The sequence below is a fragment of the Rhineura floridana genome, chromosome 10, assembly GCF_030035675.1.
Source record: "Rhineura floridana isolate rRhiFlo1 chromosome 10, rRhiFlo1.hap2, whole genome shotgun sequence".
Lineage (NCBI taxonomy): Eukaryota > Metazoa > Chordata > Lepidosauria > Squamata > Rhineuridae > Rhineura > Rhineura floridana.
In genome coordinates, this window is record NC_084489.1 from 39,772,403 (window position 1) to 39,787,524 (window position 15,122).

The window sequence follows — 15,122 nt, forward strand, 5'->3', positions numbered from 1 at the left end:
TATTGATATTTTTCCAAGTGGAAAAAAACACACGGATCAGTAAAAGCAGTGGCCAGCGGATACATAATGAACTCAAACTGATGCCAGCCTGTTAGATTGACAGAATACTTTTGAACCGGTACCACCCAATGGATCCCCTAGTACCAGGCCAGGAAAGCGGCACAGTACTCATACAGAGCTCAGCATATAGACTGAACCTCCAATGGCACATCCCAACAACACCTTGATGCATCTGTGGCGGGGAGGGACACTTTCTCTGGGACCTTCCATTCACAGGGTTACCCCTTAGGAGGACAAAAGAAAAAGACATGGTATTGTTGAGCTATAATAATTGGTGGCAATAAGTAATGAGCTAGGCCTTAAATCAGTGGAGACGTTGTGGTTCTCCAGATGTTGCTGGACTTCAATTCCCATCATCCTTGACCTTTGGCCATGCTAGCCTGGGCCAATGGGAATTGGAGTCCAACAGCATTGCAGGAGCAGAAGTCCCTTTTTCCTGCCTACAATGAATTAGGGAGCCTACTAACCACAGAATGGTTTACACATATAGTAGTTTTTCAGTATTCAAAGATGCACTGGGGAAAAAACAGCAATAAAGCTCAATTGGTCTGCATTAGGGTTGCCAGGTTCTTGGCCTGAGACTGATTCTGTATCTTTAGGAGAAGAGAAAGTCAGCCAAGTGCAGGTGTTCTTGCAACACTGTAATGGGAAAAAACACAAGGTGGAATTCTCCCTCCCTCCCTCCACAACTTTTAAAGATACAGAAGACCTCTTGGAGGCTGGGCCTGGCAACCAAGAGACCTTCTGTATCCTTAAAAGTTGTGCAGATGGAAGGGAGAATTCCACCTTGTGGTTTTTCCCATTACAGCATTGCAAGAACACCTGCACTTGGCTGACTTTCTCTTCTCCTAAAGATACAGGATCAGTCTCAGGCCATGAACCTGGCATCCCTAGTCTGCATGTGCTTCAAGATCTCCATGGACTTCTACATCGTAATCAAGAGACCTATTAGCATCAGTCATTCAGATTATACTTTGTAGTCTATATTTCAGTTTTGTGTTATCTACTACATTCCTAGGTAAATTCACATTCTACAAGGGGAGAAAAAAATCTCACTTCATATAATCAGATGCTGAGTGTCAACAGCTTTGCAGCCCAAACAAGGTCACTGGGAGACAAGAGAGACTCACTCTTCTTTATTAACAATTTTTTATTGGATTTTCCAAAAAAAAAAAAAAAGGTCAATACAAAACAATATGTTCTGTGTGTACATATAAGGTGGAAGAGAGGAAGGAGAAGAAATGGAAATGGGGTGAAGAGAGACAGCTGGTGGTCCAAACCATCCCAGTGCTCAGACATTTAAGCAAACATCTGTATAAGGAGTCCACATGTCAGAGAACTTCCTATCTGCCTTGTGTTTATCTGCCACCTTCTCATATGCTGCCAGTTGAGTCATACCCACTGTACGACTGGGGGAGTAGACTTCTTCCAGTACTAAAGACTTAGACAATCACAACTTGTCTCAAGACAGGGTTTTATTATGGGATGTCACATGTGCATTTTGTTTGATTAGGCTCTTCTTTAGAGCTTACTTGTACATTGGACTGGGGAGCAGTGCAGAGTGTTTTTTTAAGCCCTTGCAATGGTAATATATAGAGAATCTGCAGTCCATATGTACATTCTTCCTGTAATTTTATGGCTGACACATGGTACTCTTCCCAAGTCTCAGAGCTTTAACCAGCATACCAGTAAGAAGCAAGCAAACTGCCAAGAATTATTTCCATGCCACTCTGTACTGCGATGTGGATTCTTGCACTTCACTTTCTTTTATTTCTTCACAACTGTGCAACCCGCCACAAAAATGGTAACAAATCTACTGGTGGAGCAAACCTGTTTAAGCATCTGTGTCAAGAACGGGCAACTTGCAGCCTGCTTTTATGTGTGTGGGGAGCCCTGAGGGGCTGGAGAGTGGGGGGGGGGACAGGAAAAAAGGAAGAATGGGTGAAGCGATGGAAGGTGGAGAGGGGGAAAGCTCTCTGCAAGCAATCAGTTTAGATTTTCTAGCAAGAGCAAACTGTCTCCAGGAGCCCACTGGGCAGGGAGGAGGAAAAAGGAGAGGGGTGCCAGAAAGAGAGAAAAGTGGTGGCCCCACCCACTTTGGGGCTTATCCCTGCCCACAGCTGCTTTCAATCCTACCCACCATCAGCTCCAGACCTGCTCACTGATGGAATGCAGCCCCTGACAAATACCCTGGAAGGAATCCAGCCACTGACAGAAAAGGATTTCCCACCCCTGGATCTTTATGCACAAATCCCCCCTGGAGAGAGAAATGACTGCAAGGTGAAATTAAAAAGATAGTGAATTAGTCAGTTGTGACCTACCAAAGAATATAGACATCATGTGCTTTTAATAGCTCCCTATCAGGGAGGATCCAGCAAGCTTTGCTTGCTTAGTTGTAGGAGCAATCCAACTTCCTTGTTCTAGGTAATAAGAGTGAAAGTTGGACAACATAAAAATGCATTTATTGGGGTGATCATAAAATATACAGAATGCAATGTGTTCTACACAGTAATCCATATCAGTGGCCTTTGAATCATTCACCATTTCCAGTTATTCATATGGTTAGCAACAACATCATGGGAGTTAAAAATAATACTAGCCACAGGGGCGATTTTTAAATCAGGGTTGCAATGTACAGAGAGGGGAGACTTAATCAGTCTCTCCGCCATTACAATCCTGACAAAAATCCCTCCACAGCAATTAGAGTTAGGGGGAAAAAGCTGTAATGGACAATCAAGTCAATTGCTGTATGATGGGGATGGGGATTTTCTACTGGATCTTGTCAGGGGAAGAAAATGTTAAGCCTGCTCTCCTATGTAATGTGGTCTCACCTACCATGTCTAGTATTCAATTTTAAAAGTTCCCTGACATGTTTGCTAACCATGTGATTGTGACCTAACATGTAATCTGACTCTTGTTACTGGCTCAGCTACAATATGGCACAGAAACAAGGAAGACTTGCAGGAAGATATGAGTTTTGAAAGAGACTTTAAAGGAACTTTAAATTTATTCTGAATACGCAAATTAATAGAAACACTCCAGCTTCTCTTGCCTAGCAATTGCACCATTCACCTATAACTTTGCAATTGCATCATCATTACCTGAAGGGTACATTACTCCTTCTAATACCCTTTTTTTGCAGGAAGACCAATAGGGATATCCTCATCTTACTCACACCCCCAGAGTAGGGTTGCCAGGCTCAGGGCATGAGACTGATCCTGTATCTTTAGAAAAGAAAGTCAGCCAAGTGCAGGTGTTCCTGCAATGCTGTAATGGGAAAAACCACAAGGTGGAATTCTCCCTTCCCCCTGCACAACTTTTAAAGATACAGAAGCCTTCTTGGTTGCCAGGCCCAGCCTCCAAGAGGTCTTCTGTATCTTTAACAGTTGTGCAGGGGGGAGAATTCCATCTTGTGGTTTTTCCCATTACAGTGTTGCAAGAACATCTGCACTTGGCTGACTTTCTCTTCTCCTAAAGATACAGGATCAGTCTCAGGCCCTGAACCTGGCAACCCACCCCTGAGACATTTTCTCCAGAAAGGAGAGTCCACTCACGTGACTTTTCTTTTTGACCCAACATTCTAGTCTCAGGCACTCTTCACCGTGCCACTCTCCCCCTTCTGCGCAAGCGCAGCTGACGTCATCTTACATCACGGTCCTTACGCAAAGATGAACCCGGCTTACCCGAGTTCCCCTTGGCCTCAAATTAACTTGGCTAATATACGTATAATGACAGGCACTCGGGTGACCCAATAGCGACTCTTCCCTTTGGAGTCCGATTGGCCAATTTAGAGAGGGGACGAGCCCCGAAGGGAGGATCCTGGAAAGAAATTTGGTTGTAGAGACACCGGTTACATAGCTCTGATTACGGGGTGCCCTTGGGCTCAGTCTCCAGAACTCTGATGGAAATAGCGACGAGAGCGCAGGAGAGGAGCCGCTTTGCAGTCCTTCCTCTACTTTGCCTGGTAATAAAAAAAGGGGGGTGATGATGGGCAGGAGAAGGGAGCCTCTCTGAGGGGCGCGTCCGCGAGAAGAGGAAGGGTCCCGGAACTCGGAATCTGAGGCGCGCGGGGGGAAGAAGCAGAAGCCGCCTGCGGTGTAGGCCAGGAAGGAAGAGATTGGAAAGCGGGCCAAAGCGAAAATGAGGTGTGACGGGCCAAGGTCAGGCAGGTGACCCCCATGGAGAGGCCTGAAAGGAGAGGAGCGGCCGTTTGGCGGCCTCCATATGGCCTGGGGCGGCGGTCGTTACAAAGAAACCCTGCTAATCATCGCGCCCTTTCAGAAGCCAGTCAAACTTACTCCCAGGCGAATGGGCGCGGCCTTGTAGCCTCCTTCGTTTCTCGCTTCACAGCGGCTCTCCCGCTTCTGCTTCTTCTCTCGGCTCACCTCCCAACCCCGGTGCCTTCAACAGGGTCGCTGTTCAGCCACTGCAGCGCCCCTTCTTTCTTAGCCGTAGTGGGACCAGCCTCTCTACTGCCGGGGGGGGTACGGCTCAGCCGTCCCCAGAAGCCTCACGGTGCCGTGACTCATTTGCGGTGGTTGTGGCTTCACCAGGTTTCGAGCATCCGCCCTTACACGCGGTCTAGAGGAAGCGGCCCAGGAGGAGGCTGCTGCTGCTGCTACTGGGCCGGGCATTTTTCTACCTTGCCGCGTTACGTTAGATGCCGCTTCAGCGCCACGTGAGATTTGAAAAGGGGAAGAAAAGAAAACCTAACAGCGCAGCCTTAAGTTTGCGTGTTGATTTGACTCCGGGTGAACTCGTGCCTTTCAATTCGCCGGTGTAGGTTGGAGCCTGCCACTGAAAAGCAAACAGAGCGAATCCGTTTCTTAATTCTCGCCCCCCATCCTTTAAAGCAGCCACCTCGTATTTGTAAATATGGCTGACGATAGAGGTGGCTAGTCCCTGTTAATGTTATGTGATCTTGTGGATGCTTCCTTAAGGCTGTAATCCAAAATTTAATTGTTTGGAAATAGGGCCCATTGAAACAGAAGGCCTGAGCTTAACAAGGCCTGTGGCAGCAATGGTTCAGCTTTTGGGATTTAGACGTTACTTTCAGGGTTATCTACTGTCATACTGTTAATTTGGGGGCAGTCTCAAAAACTAGTTAGGACAGGGTCTCTTAGAAAACAGCGGCTGCTTGATGCCTTGTCTGTGATTTTTAAAAGGTTGATCTTGCTGATTTTGTAAGTGTTACAAGGGGAAGAGAAACGTGTGTGTCCACATTGGGATGTTAGTACACTTGTCTCATAAGTCAATCAGTGTGCATGCTTATTTGGAAGAAAGCCCTTACCAAGTAAAAGGCATGGGATTGCAAGATTTCAAAAAGTACTGTTAATTACAGCCTTAGTAGGTCATGACCCTCCTCACTTCCCTAATCACATCCTTTGGGGTATAACGATACTGTAGGGACACACTATAAATCAGACAAAATTGAATAACTGATATTTTGTTTTATGCAGACAAGCTGTTTGAGAGTGACTTACATTGAAAGTTATTTTATTAAATAATTGTTCGGAGATACAATTTGCAACCCAGGGGCAGGCCATTTTCTCCTTTCATGATTCATTTTAATATGTATTAACCATCAGTAACGCATAACACTATTATGTTTCATTGATGAGAATACTATTAACAATTGATCTCCTGGTGTTGGTCACTGGCTATGAAAACATATTTTTGTGCTTGATTTTTTATGGGTGCTTTCAGAAGTACCTGGTTCTTTTCATTCTTACATCTTTTTACATGCACCTTAGATGAACCAAACTGACCTTGAAATGCTTAAAGAGAGTGTGTTGTTTTTTCTTCAGCACTGACAATGGGAGACATTGAGAAGGGCAGGAAGATCTTTGCTGTGAAGTGTGGGACCTGCCACACAGTTGAGAAGGAAGGCAAGCACAAGACTGGCCCCAATCTGCATGGTCTGTTTGGCCGAAAGACTGGTCAAGCTGAAGGTTTCGCTTACACGGAAGCCAACAAAAGCAAAGGTAAGATGGAAGTGTCACAGTAGTCTTGCAAATCAGATGCAAGTACACTAGTAGCAGGAGAGCGGGGAGAACATACTAGTAAAACAGAATGGATCCCCACTCCAGCAACCAGGGCATTCTGGTATATGTTCTGCACCATCCCAAAACTCATTCAGTCCCTGTTAATTGCCCCTTATGTGCCCTACTTTCAGGAGTGGTCAGCGGAGAGTGGTGTTACCATACCTCTGGCCTCCTGGCATTGGTGTTGCTTTGACTTACCAGGATGCAGAGAAGGAAGGCCAGTGCTGTGTGGATGCACTGGCAAGAGTTTGGATTAACTTCACCAGTGTGTCTGCAGAGTGCTGACCTCCTTGGTCTTCCCTGTAAGCCCAGCGACGCCAGTGCCAGGAGGTCAGGTGCATGACGTCACCCCTCCCTGCCTGCCACTCCTGTCTGTTTGCCATATTTACCATGCCACTTAATTATTCCGGGAGAGGATCGAAATCTCCTAACTCTTTGTAGCAGCTTTCAGTTGCCATTTACTTATGACATGACATAGCCCAGGCTTGAATAGTGTCTGCATCCCAAGCCCTTTCCTATTGATACAAGGTGACTGGCAAAGAGTGTTCGTTGAATTAGGGCTGTTGCCATAGAAGCACCACCTAGAGTAGCCTTTCCCAACCATTGTGCCTCCAGATGTTGTTGGACCACAATTCCCATCTTTCCCGACCATTGGCAATGCGGGCTGAGGCTGATGGGAGTTGTGGTCCAACAATATCTGGAGCCACACTGGTTGGGAAAGGCTGACCTAGAGGTTGTGTGCAGTTGGCAGGTATTCAGGTTTTTTTTTTTTTGGTCACTGAGAGCTAGAACCTCTTGGTTTTGAAAATGAAAATAAATTCCTAGGATTTTAACAAATTCGCTTTGAGGAAGATTTTGGTAGAAGTAGATTGCAGGGCAAATTTATTGTCACTGTGTGTTCTTGGCTTTTATCTAATGTAACATGGCACTTTGGAAGTAATATCCATCACATCTGTACAAACAGATGTTGAGTTCCTCGGGTTGGGTAGGAAGTTTAGATTCTGTTATGCTCTCAGTTAAGGCCCAGTAACAATAACCACTCTATATCTATAAAAGTGATACCTCAGTGACTGGTCTATTTATTGTATTTATATACCGCCCCATAGCCGAAGCTCTCTGGGCAGTTTACAGTACCTAAAAACACATATACAAATTTAAAACACATCTTTTAAAAACAATTTAAAACACAATTTAAACATTTAAAACAATTTAAAAACACATGCTAAAATGCCCGGGAGAAAATAAAGTCTTGACCTTGCGCCAAAAAGATAACAGTGATGGTGCCAGGCACACCTCATCAGGAAAATCATTCCATAATTTAGGGGCCACCACTGAGAAGGCCCTCTCCGTTGTTGCCACCCTCCAAGCTTCCCTCGGAGTAGGCACCTGGAGGAGGGCCTTAGATGTTGAGCGTAGTGCATGGGTTGGTTTGTATCTGGAGAGGCGTTTCATCAGTTATTGTGGTCCCAAGCCGTGTAAGGCTTTATAGGTTAAAACCAGCACCTTGAATCGAGCTCGGAAACATACAGGCAGCCAATGCAAGTGGGCCAGAATCGGTTTTATATGTTCAGACCGTCTGGTCCCTGTTACCAATCTGGCCGCTGCATTTTTCACAAGCTGCAGTTTCCAAACCGCCTTCAAAGGCAGCCCCACGTAGAGTGCATTGCAGTAATCTAACTTGGAGGTTACCAGAGCATGGACAACTGAAGCCAGGTTATCCCTGTCCAGATAGGGGTGCAGCTGGGCCACCAACCGAAGTTGGTAGAAGGCACTCGTGCCACCGAGGCTACCTGAGCCTCAAGTGACAGAGATGGTTCTAGGAGAACCCCCAAGCTACGAACCTGCTCCTTCAGGGGGCGTGCAACCCCATCCATAATAAGCTATGAATTCACAACTTAGAGGTGAACCTAAAGGCCATGGTTTATTTTATATTTGTGTCATGTTTTTCATGCTACTATTGGACCACATACAGAATGGGGGGAGGGGGGGAAGAAGAATGTAGAAGTGTTTATCCATGAAACATGTTGACTTTGTTAAATCTATAATAATAATATTGTTGCTGCTTTTCTAGGTATAATCTGGGGAGAAGATACACTGATGGAGTACTTAGAAAACCCCAAGAAGTATATCCCAGGAACTAAGATGATCTTTGCAGGCCTTAAGAAGAGGGATGAGAGGGTACATATAATAGCATACCTTAAGAAAGCCACTGCTGAGTAATGGCTTCTGCCGCCTTATTTATTTCACCAAACAAATGGAAATAACTCTCTGATGAGATTGTTTTTAAACTTTCTATTTTTACATGCATTGTATCTAATACCTTCAAAAATCTTTCTCGTCAGCCAGAGAATGTTGATCATGGATGGTTGTTAACATATGTACTTGTTCTTGTGTTATAATTTATAGAATTGTGTAATCAGGCTAGAATAAGTACACTCAGGATGACTATAGTGTTCCCTGATCATGTAATTAAAAAAACCCCTCTCAATGTGTCTTTTTGCTTTTTCTTTGCAAGTATAGTTGAAGCAAGAGCATGGTGCTTTCTATAACTTCATTGCAGCCAAATACAATACACCTGGTTTTGTATGCCTCATTTCTGCTGTGCTTCACTGTGAAAAAAATCAAACATGACCATTTTTTATTTAAACTTTGCTACAGAACTTGAATATGACCACCTTCTCTTGCACTGATATGGAACTTGATCCTAGCTCTCCAAAGGCTTATGGAGGTGCAAGCAATACAGTCGCTGCTAAAATGTGTTGGGTGTAATCCAGTTGGTGTACTTGTCCTTACAGAAGGGCTTTTGATCTAATGAATGTCTTCACTAAGGCTGTTTTTTTGCCATTTCTCCTTTCCCTGACAGTTCAGTTTTCCTCTTCCGAAAATGATTTGCTCCAGAGGGTTAAGGCACCCTCCAGAAAAGAGGGAAGGTATTTCAGGAGGAAGGGGAAATCAGCAAAAAAAAGCCTTCCCTCCCTTTTAGCTGAGGTGTACAGGGACACCAACTGGATTGTGCTCATGAACCCCCAATCCCTGGAGAGTGTTACATGTGTATGTCTTAACAACAAATGTGTATTTCAAATGAACAGCAGCGTCCCACTCCATGCTACATTGCAAACCAGTTGTGAACCTCTGTTTTGAAGCTGACTTACAATGCAAGGTTAGGGTCAGCTGTTTCGGGAAGTGGGATGGATATAAGAGTCAAAAAGATTGTTGTACATCTAAAGAGTTGCACAGTAGTCTAGATAGCAGTCATCTGCATGGAGGAGAACACTGGATGTCTTGACTCTGTTTTATATGTGTTTTCAGGATTATGGTTTACCTGAAGGAAAAGAGAAAGAATAGGGAAGAGCTATGAGTAATGGGGAACAAGAGTGAGCAGATACTGTTACACACACACTCTGAGCAGTTTACATACACTCCTGGTATGTAGATTACATGCAGAAGTGTGCTTTGGGCTTACGGGCTTACTGCGCGAAGATAGTTGACAGTCAATTGGGACATATGTATATAAATGAAACATAGCCATGTTCATCTGCTCAATGAAACAAATTGTACAAGCAAGTACCTACTTCTAAAAAAAATTACATGGATGGGCTCCGATGCATACATGAAGTTTTAGTCTGGCTGACTAGTAACTTGCTCCTTACCCTTCACTGAAGTTAAAAGATGCAAGCTAGTGGATTAAGCAAAGGGATTTATGGTAGTGCTAAGTTTTGAGGGCTTGGAAGTGAAAGGGGACATTACCAAGATGTACTAGTAATTGCAGGGCTGAAGAGCCTGTGCCCCTCCAGCTGTTTGGACTCCATCTGCCCCAGCTAGCATAGCTAATAGTTACGGATGAAAGGAATTGTACAGCAACATTCAGAGGCCAACAGATTCTTCACCCCTGATCTAACAACCATTTTGCTTCCAAATGTTTCCTCATCACTGAATGTAAGAGCTGAAAGCTAGTTCATAAAATAGTGCATTGATTTACAGCATATAGGTAAGAGACATTCAAACCAGATTAAACTGCAGTGTAGCTTCCATGATGCACAGGCTTGTTTAGTGAAATAACCAGTTTGACTATTGAGCAGTTTAGGAAGTGAAGACAGATGTATAATGTGTCAAGTGCATTTTTTACACAATGCAAAAAACACTAGGAGAAAATCAAAACTTCCACTGTGGCTATTTCTATTTGTGCAGTAATGGTTTGAATTGTTAACTTAAAAACCTACATTATCCACAGATGTGAATTGAACTGTTAGGATCAATGTATCTTCCATGTAACGTTGCAATTATAAAATATCAATAGGATTTTTACACAATCCAAATAAAAAAATCTGAAAAGTGTCAAACTATTACCATCTGTGAAGTAGCAGGAAAAGATTGTATGCATGATGAGAAAAAGAAAAGGTCACTAGAATGATTGTAAGGCAACAATAGGCTGTTGGGAGGTCTAAGAACTTCTGTTTTTGTACTGATAGTGTTTTTATGGACGGATATGTAGGAAAATCCATGACATACAAACCACATCCGATATCCAGTTGGCCTTTTTCTTTCTGTTAACCCTTTCCCCCCCTCCCCTTAACTCCAGTGGGAATTTATTATGCAGCATAATACCCCTCCAAGGTAACTTCCAGTTCTGAAGCTATTGCATCTCCCCAAAACAAGCTGCAAAATGTGATTCTTCCACTTCAGCACTTGCTAATTGTAACTGAGAGTGCTGCATGGTACATCGTCTATGAATGTCACTGACCTCTACTGACAGTGCCTGTGATATAAGTGACAAGCAACACACACACACCCTCCGTATGCTCAGCAATTTTGTTAACTATTAAAAGGGTTCTCCCCCCCCCCAATTTGTTTAGAGGCTGATGCATGATATCATCATTAATAGTATTTTATATCACCTTTCAATTATATTCCCATCATAGTTAAATTGTATATTTAAAAATATATAATAAGCATATCTGAAAGCCATAGTATCATCAAAATAGCATTAAAAAGGATTAATACTATCTAAATTGCTCAGGAACATAGAACAGCCTTTGCCTTGTGCTGAAAGGACAATATAGGCACCAGGCAACCTGTCTGGGGAGTGTTCAACATATTCTTCCACTGAGCAGGCCATCTGCCTGGAAATGTGAGAGATTCAGCTATTTAGGAGAGCTTTATAATTTAAATAATTGAGCATTATATAACTGATCCACCACCATCATAAGACAACTTCCCATTCATTATGTGAGGACAGGTAGCACTGGCTTAGGAAGTGGTATAATGCTTAGGATACGACAGCTATCCCCCACTCTAGAGAACTTGCTAAAGTACACTTGTAAAGAAAGCAACTTCCACTGTCTTGTCTCCACCCCCTAGTAATAAAGGATTTTATTTTAGAAAGGGGGTGGTTGGTTACACATACAGAAAACCCATGATTTGGGTGCAGAATTGAAGCCGTTTCCTCCTGCAGTGAGTATTTAGGCTTCATTATCCTCTAATAATAAGTAGCCAAGGCTGGCCTACTACATCCTTGGGGCTAGATATTTTAACCTGTGTAGCATCCTTTTTTGTATACAGTACTTAATCCATAGGCTATGCTCAGAAGCCTGGATTGGGCCAATTGGTACTAGTAGAGGAGGCAAGCTGCCCACTCCTGTTACCACTAAGAGGACTCTTTCTTTTTTTGGTAAAGCAGGAGACATCACTTTAACGCTGGAAGCTGAAGCTGTAATGGATATTAGCTTGTTACATTTTGAGATGACGATTCCATATCTGGGGACTACTCTGCACTCTCTTGGTGCAAACCTCTGCAGGTCAATTGATCTGCTGTGAAACTAATTCTTTCACAGCAGGAAGGAAAATTAATTTCTTCTAGTACACCACCACCACCCCAAAAATTGTCAGCAATTTGGAATGTTTCTTACCCAGGGGCATCTCTCTCATGCCTGCAACTTTCAGATCAACATATTAAGGGAGATTAAGTTATTCCTTTTTCTCCACCTTAAATCTCATGATTCACGCCCTTGGAAGGGGCAACCTTACCTGAAACTTCATCTAATTCAGCCCCAAAAGAACATTACAGACTATTTCTTTTTAAAGAATTAAGCATTTAAAAATCAAAGGTCTCCATGAAAATACCTGGATGTATATGCCTGTAATTTGGCAACTTAATCATTGTGAAGAGGCTACTATGACTACAAATTTCATCCACTTCTGTCAAAAGGGGAAAAGTTTGTAGTCAAATAGTGAATGGGGAGAAAATGAAGCATCGTATTTTCCAAAGCAGATTCAGACCTTGAGCTGAATCCAGCAGCCTAATTGTTTCTTCCATATGACCAGAAGAGGGAGCAAAAGTATTAAAAAGCTCATGCATTTTACAAGTGTAGCATTCTCTGAACTAAGATTTTAAAACTTTTTTACAACTGCTTCAAACCTTGTAACTTTTCTATAAGAAAAGCACTCCCACACAGGAAAAAGCATAAAATACAGGTATAAACCATTACATATGACAATCACACGTGTTTATTTCACATGCTGGGAAGCAAAGGCCAATGGAGGCTGTTCAGCTCATGTACATATAGTGATTACACTACATGATGAATGCTACATGTTTTAATCTTAAATGTGCACAGGCTCGTGGGGGCAATATGGTATTTGGACAATCTGGTTTAAATTATGAAGATTTTTTAAAATTATGGATTTCTCAATAACGCCATAGGAGTTAGGATGATTTACTAGTATGAATTCTTTCTGTATGTTGCATTATTTTCCTCCTTGATATGTACATAGTAGAGGTGGGGGAGAATATGCACTAAATTGGACTTAATACCAGATTTTGACTGAATCTGACAGTCCGCTGTCTTTTCTGTCTGGCACTGATTTCTTGTGGCAGTCTGTAGCTGTAATCAGCACAGATTTTTTTTTCTGATTTCCCCCCCTGATTTTACGTAATTATATTCGTAATTCTATTTCCTCTAAATTGATGCATTCGTAAGGGCTGTTTAGGTATGATAACAATCGCCATTAACATCCATTCACCTGAGGCAAGAGGCAGACTCAAAGGGGATTATCTGCCTCATGGATATGTAAATAGGAAAAAAACACAAATGGAACACTGTGATCATTTACATAAGCATTTACGTTAAAAATTATGCTTTTTTTTCTCCAACAACAAAAAAAGCAGATCGAATTGCCAAGTGCAAAAGCAAGCAGGAACAAAATAAGGGCAGATCAGGATCGAACAATGGACTATGGGAATGCAAGCCAATCGGAACCAGGCAGCGAACCCCATCCCTAATACACAGTACTTTATTAAGTGTGTTTTTTAAAAAAGTAAATATCAACAGAAAAAGGAGACATTTAATTCAAATCTCAGAAACAATTCATATATTAGTACATTATCCCACCGAGTCTTTTTATTTGGGGAAGGGCATCCTTGGAAGCATCCCATCGGCCACCGGCTGGTTATCTCAAGCTTATATCATCCACACCTTGGATCAGGGCTAGTCTCCACATTCATTGACTAACATACAGTTGAGAGCTCTGGCTGTTGCTTATTAGCAGCAAAGTGCCAGGGGCACACAGAACAGAGGCCAGGGGGAAATTAGCTGGAGGAGTTACTGGGGGAAAGCAACTGGGTGGAAGAAGGGTTGGTTAGGAATCCTTTGGGTGCCATTTCTCCTCTGGAAAGAGTGTCCTTCCTACAACACTTTGCAAAGGGGAAGAAGCACCTGGTTCCTTACTAGGGTTGCCAGGTCGGAACCATGCAAAAACCTGAGAAAATGGGGGGGCCCTAGTGATGTCATTAAACATGATACATTGTATCAACCACAGTTGCTTGGAGCATACCATTAAAAAAAAATTCTCTGATTGGAGATTAAAATAGAAATCTTACGTAAAACAGGGTGTTCCTAGGTCCATCTGAAGTGACAAGGTCATTCTTTCTCACGAGCTTAGGGTGATGCAAAATGGAAATGGACTGCCTTCAAGTTGATCCCAGATAGGGTCTTCATGGTAAGCAGTATTCAGACAGAGGTGGTTTACTATTGCCTTCCTCTGAGTCTGAGAGGCAGTGACTGGCCCAAGGTGAGCTTCATGGCTGTGTGAGGATTCGAACCCTGGTCTGCCAGGTCACAGTTCAATGCCTTTAGGGAACATTTAATCTCGCTTACTTGCTTCTGGCAAGAAGGGTTTACGTGCCCTCAGGCCAGGCCATTATTGGAAGAAAGGAGCCGAGTGTTGCAGAGATGTTAGATGGGAGCACAGATGGATGCCCCTGAAGGCAGCAACTGTAAACATGCTTATTTTTATTTTATTTATTGAATTTTTATACCGCCCCACTAGCATAGCTCTCTGGGCGGTGTACAACCGTTACAATAAATACAATAGAATCACACAGAACAATTCAAAAAATATAAATGCAAATCCACAATCTAAAACCAATTAAAACATGTTTAAGAAAAGCTAAAATGCCTGATAAAATAGGAAGGTTTTGACTTGGCGCCGAAAGGATAGCAATGTCGGCGCCAAGCGCACTTCTTATTAAGGAACTAAGCCCCATAGAACTCAATAGGAGTTACTTCTGAGTAGATATGGTTGCAGCCATGTTAAATTAAACCAGAACTATCACTAGAAGCTAAAATGATGAGACTGAGGTTATCATACTTTGGACACATCATGAGAAGACGTGATTCACTAGAAAAGACAACAATGCTGGGAAAAACAGAAGGGAGTAGAAAAAGAGGAAGGCCAAACAAGAGATGGATTGATTCCACAAAGGAACCAAAGACCTAACTTACAAGATCTGAACAGGGTGGTTTATAACAGATGCTATTGGAGGTCACTGATTCATAGGGTCGCCATAAGTTGTAATCGACTTGAAGGCACCTAACAACAAAAGTGAGTCTTGGATTGCAGCCTTAGAAATTAACACTCAGCCTTCATTCTTCAGGCTTACCTAACTGAAACGCATTCTCTTTGGGCAAAGTTTTGTCCCGCTCCTCCCCTCTGCCACTGTTTGCCTTTCAGGCATTCCTT

At 42.9% G+C, this 15,122-nt stretch overlaps 1 protein-coding gene across 3 annotated transcripts; it reads left to right on the forward strand.

Annotated features, from left to right (window-relative positions):
• Positions 1-3,774: 3,774 nt before the first annotated feature.
• On the forward strand, positions 3,775-8,596 carry LOC133365144 (cytochrome c). Of its 3 annotated transcripts, none has more exons than XM_061586599.1 (3): positions 3,775-4,024; positions 5,868-6,044; positions 8,176-8,596. In XM_061586599.1, the coding sequence occupies exons 2-3, from the start codon at positions 5,876-5,878 to the stop codon at positions 8,322-8,324; spliced, it is 318 nt and encodes a 105-aa protein (XP_061442583.1). In that variant the 5' UTR covers positions 3,775-4,024; positions 5,868-5,875; the 3' UTR covers positions 8,325-8,596. The 3 variants fall into 3 exon arrangements, with proteins under 3 accessions (XP_061442583.1, XP_061442585.1, XP_061442584.1); XM_061586601.1 differs by lacking the exon at positions 3,775-4,024 and adding an exon at positions 4,655-4,738; XM_061586600.1 differs by lacking the exon at positions 3,775-4,024 and adding an exon at positions 4,745-4,839.
• The last annotated feature ends 6,526 nt before the right edge of the window (positions 8,597-15,122 follow it).